Source organism: Arabidopsis lyrata (genome assembly GCF_000004255.2).
Source record: "Arabidopsis lyrata subsp. lyrata unplaced genomic scaffold ARALYscaffold_904, whole genome shotgun sequence".
Classification (NCBI taxonomy): domain Eukaryota; kingdom Viridiplantae; phylum Streptophyta; class Magnoliopsida; order Brassicales; family Brassicaceae; genus Arabidopsis; species Arabidopsis lyrata.
This window is the reverse complement of record NW_003301980.1, coordinates 1-1,076: the sequence shown is the minus strand read 5'-3', so window position 1 is coordinate 1,076 and position 1,076 is coordinate 1. Positions and strand designations below refer to the sequence as shown.

The 1,076-nt window shown below is 38.9% G+C and overlaps 1 protein-coding gene across 1 annotated transcript; it reads right to left on the bottom strand.

The window, feature by feature from the left end:
- Positions 1-146: 146 nt before the first annotated feature.
- Positions 147-988, bottom strand: LOC9298288 (transcription activator GLK2). Its single transcript, XM_002862165.2, has 2 exons — positions 618-988; positions 147-215 (listed from the first exon to the last, which is right to left on the bottom strand). The coding sequence occupies exons 1-2, from the start codon at positions 792-794 to the stop codon at positions 147-149; spliced, it is 246 nt and encodes an 81-aa protein (XP_002862211.2). The 5' UTR covers positions 795-988.
- Between the last annotated feature and the right edge of the window lie 88 nt (positions 989-1,076).

Here is a 1,076-nt window from a genome sequence, read left to right as displayed (position 1 = left end):
CCACCCGTCAAAGTAATGGAACCAGGTATCCAAACTGAAACAAAGTTATTCGAAATTTCTTCGTATTAGGTCATAATCAGAAATCTAAGTGCACGAAATTGAAAACCGCAAAAGGTGCACTCACGGGATGAATGTCGATGGGAGGATTAGTGGGTTCCTAATTGTCTTGTGGGAACACCGATGCTTGAATGATTCGATGATGCGATACCATATCCCTACACATATATACACACAGAATCGTAATTTTAACACTATAAAATATAGTATGTTTTCTTAAAATCCATACATAATTCATAGCTCTAAATCTGATTAGTAATCTACATAAAAATGATTCATGATCTTGCTTCTTGCAAGCTTTTTTTTTTTTTACTAATCGCGTTATAACACAAAACCTCGATTTTTTTTGTCAACAGCTATATTACAAAACCTCGATTAGTTCAATGATTCCATTATATATGTTGCATGTGTTAAAAGCCAATAATGTACAAATACTAGCTTTTTGCCGTTACATGATTGTTCAACAAAGCTGATTTAGTTATGTCATTTCAATTATTTTTCATGATTTAACCTCACAACTAATGGAAATTAATAAACATTAACAAATGAATTATTATTACCTGTGGATATAGTGGTTGTTGGTGCCAGTACGGCGGATGACCTGGCCAAGATGCCGGAGCCGCCGCAACTAACGGAATCGGATACGTCCGATGAGCAGACGCAGGAGTATTAGGCTTGTGTTTAGGCCACGTAGGATGACCCCACACGTGCAAAGGCCTGAAGTGGCCATGATGCATTGGTGCCACGTGTGGTGGATAGCCTAAGGCAGGAGCCGTCCATGGCTTCTTCCCACCTCCTCCTACTCCGGCCACTGCCACCGTCGCATGTCGCCGGAGATTCCAGCTGGCAGCTTCTGCTTCACGCGCTAGTAGATGTTTCCGATGTGACCTATATTTCTGTCATTACAAGAAGAACACAACACAAATTAATCTTATTACACAAATCTGAGTTGGTTTGTATTTTACTTGTCTTTAAAGGAAAAATAATAATATAAAAGAGTTGTATAGGGTTGTAGATGT

What these genes read in the sequence shown, in the direction of transcription:
- LOC9298288 (XM_002862165.2), bottom strand. Translation starts at nt 794, where the DNA reads ATGCATCATGGCCACTTCAGGCCTTTGCACGTGTGGGGTCATCCTACG. An exon ending in AACAACCACTATATCCACAG is followed by an intron (nt 216 to 617) that starts GTAATAATAATT and finishes ATATATGTGTAG; the next exon opens with GGATATGGTATCGCATCATC.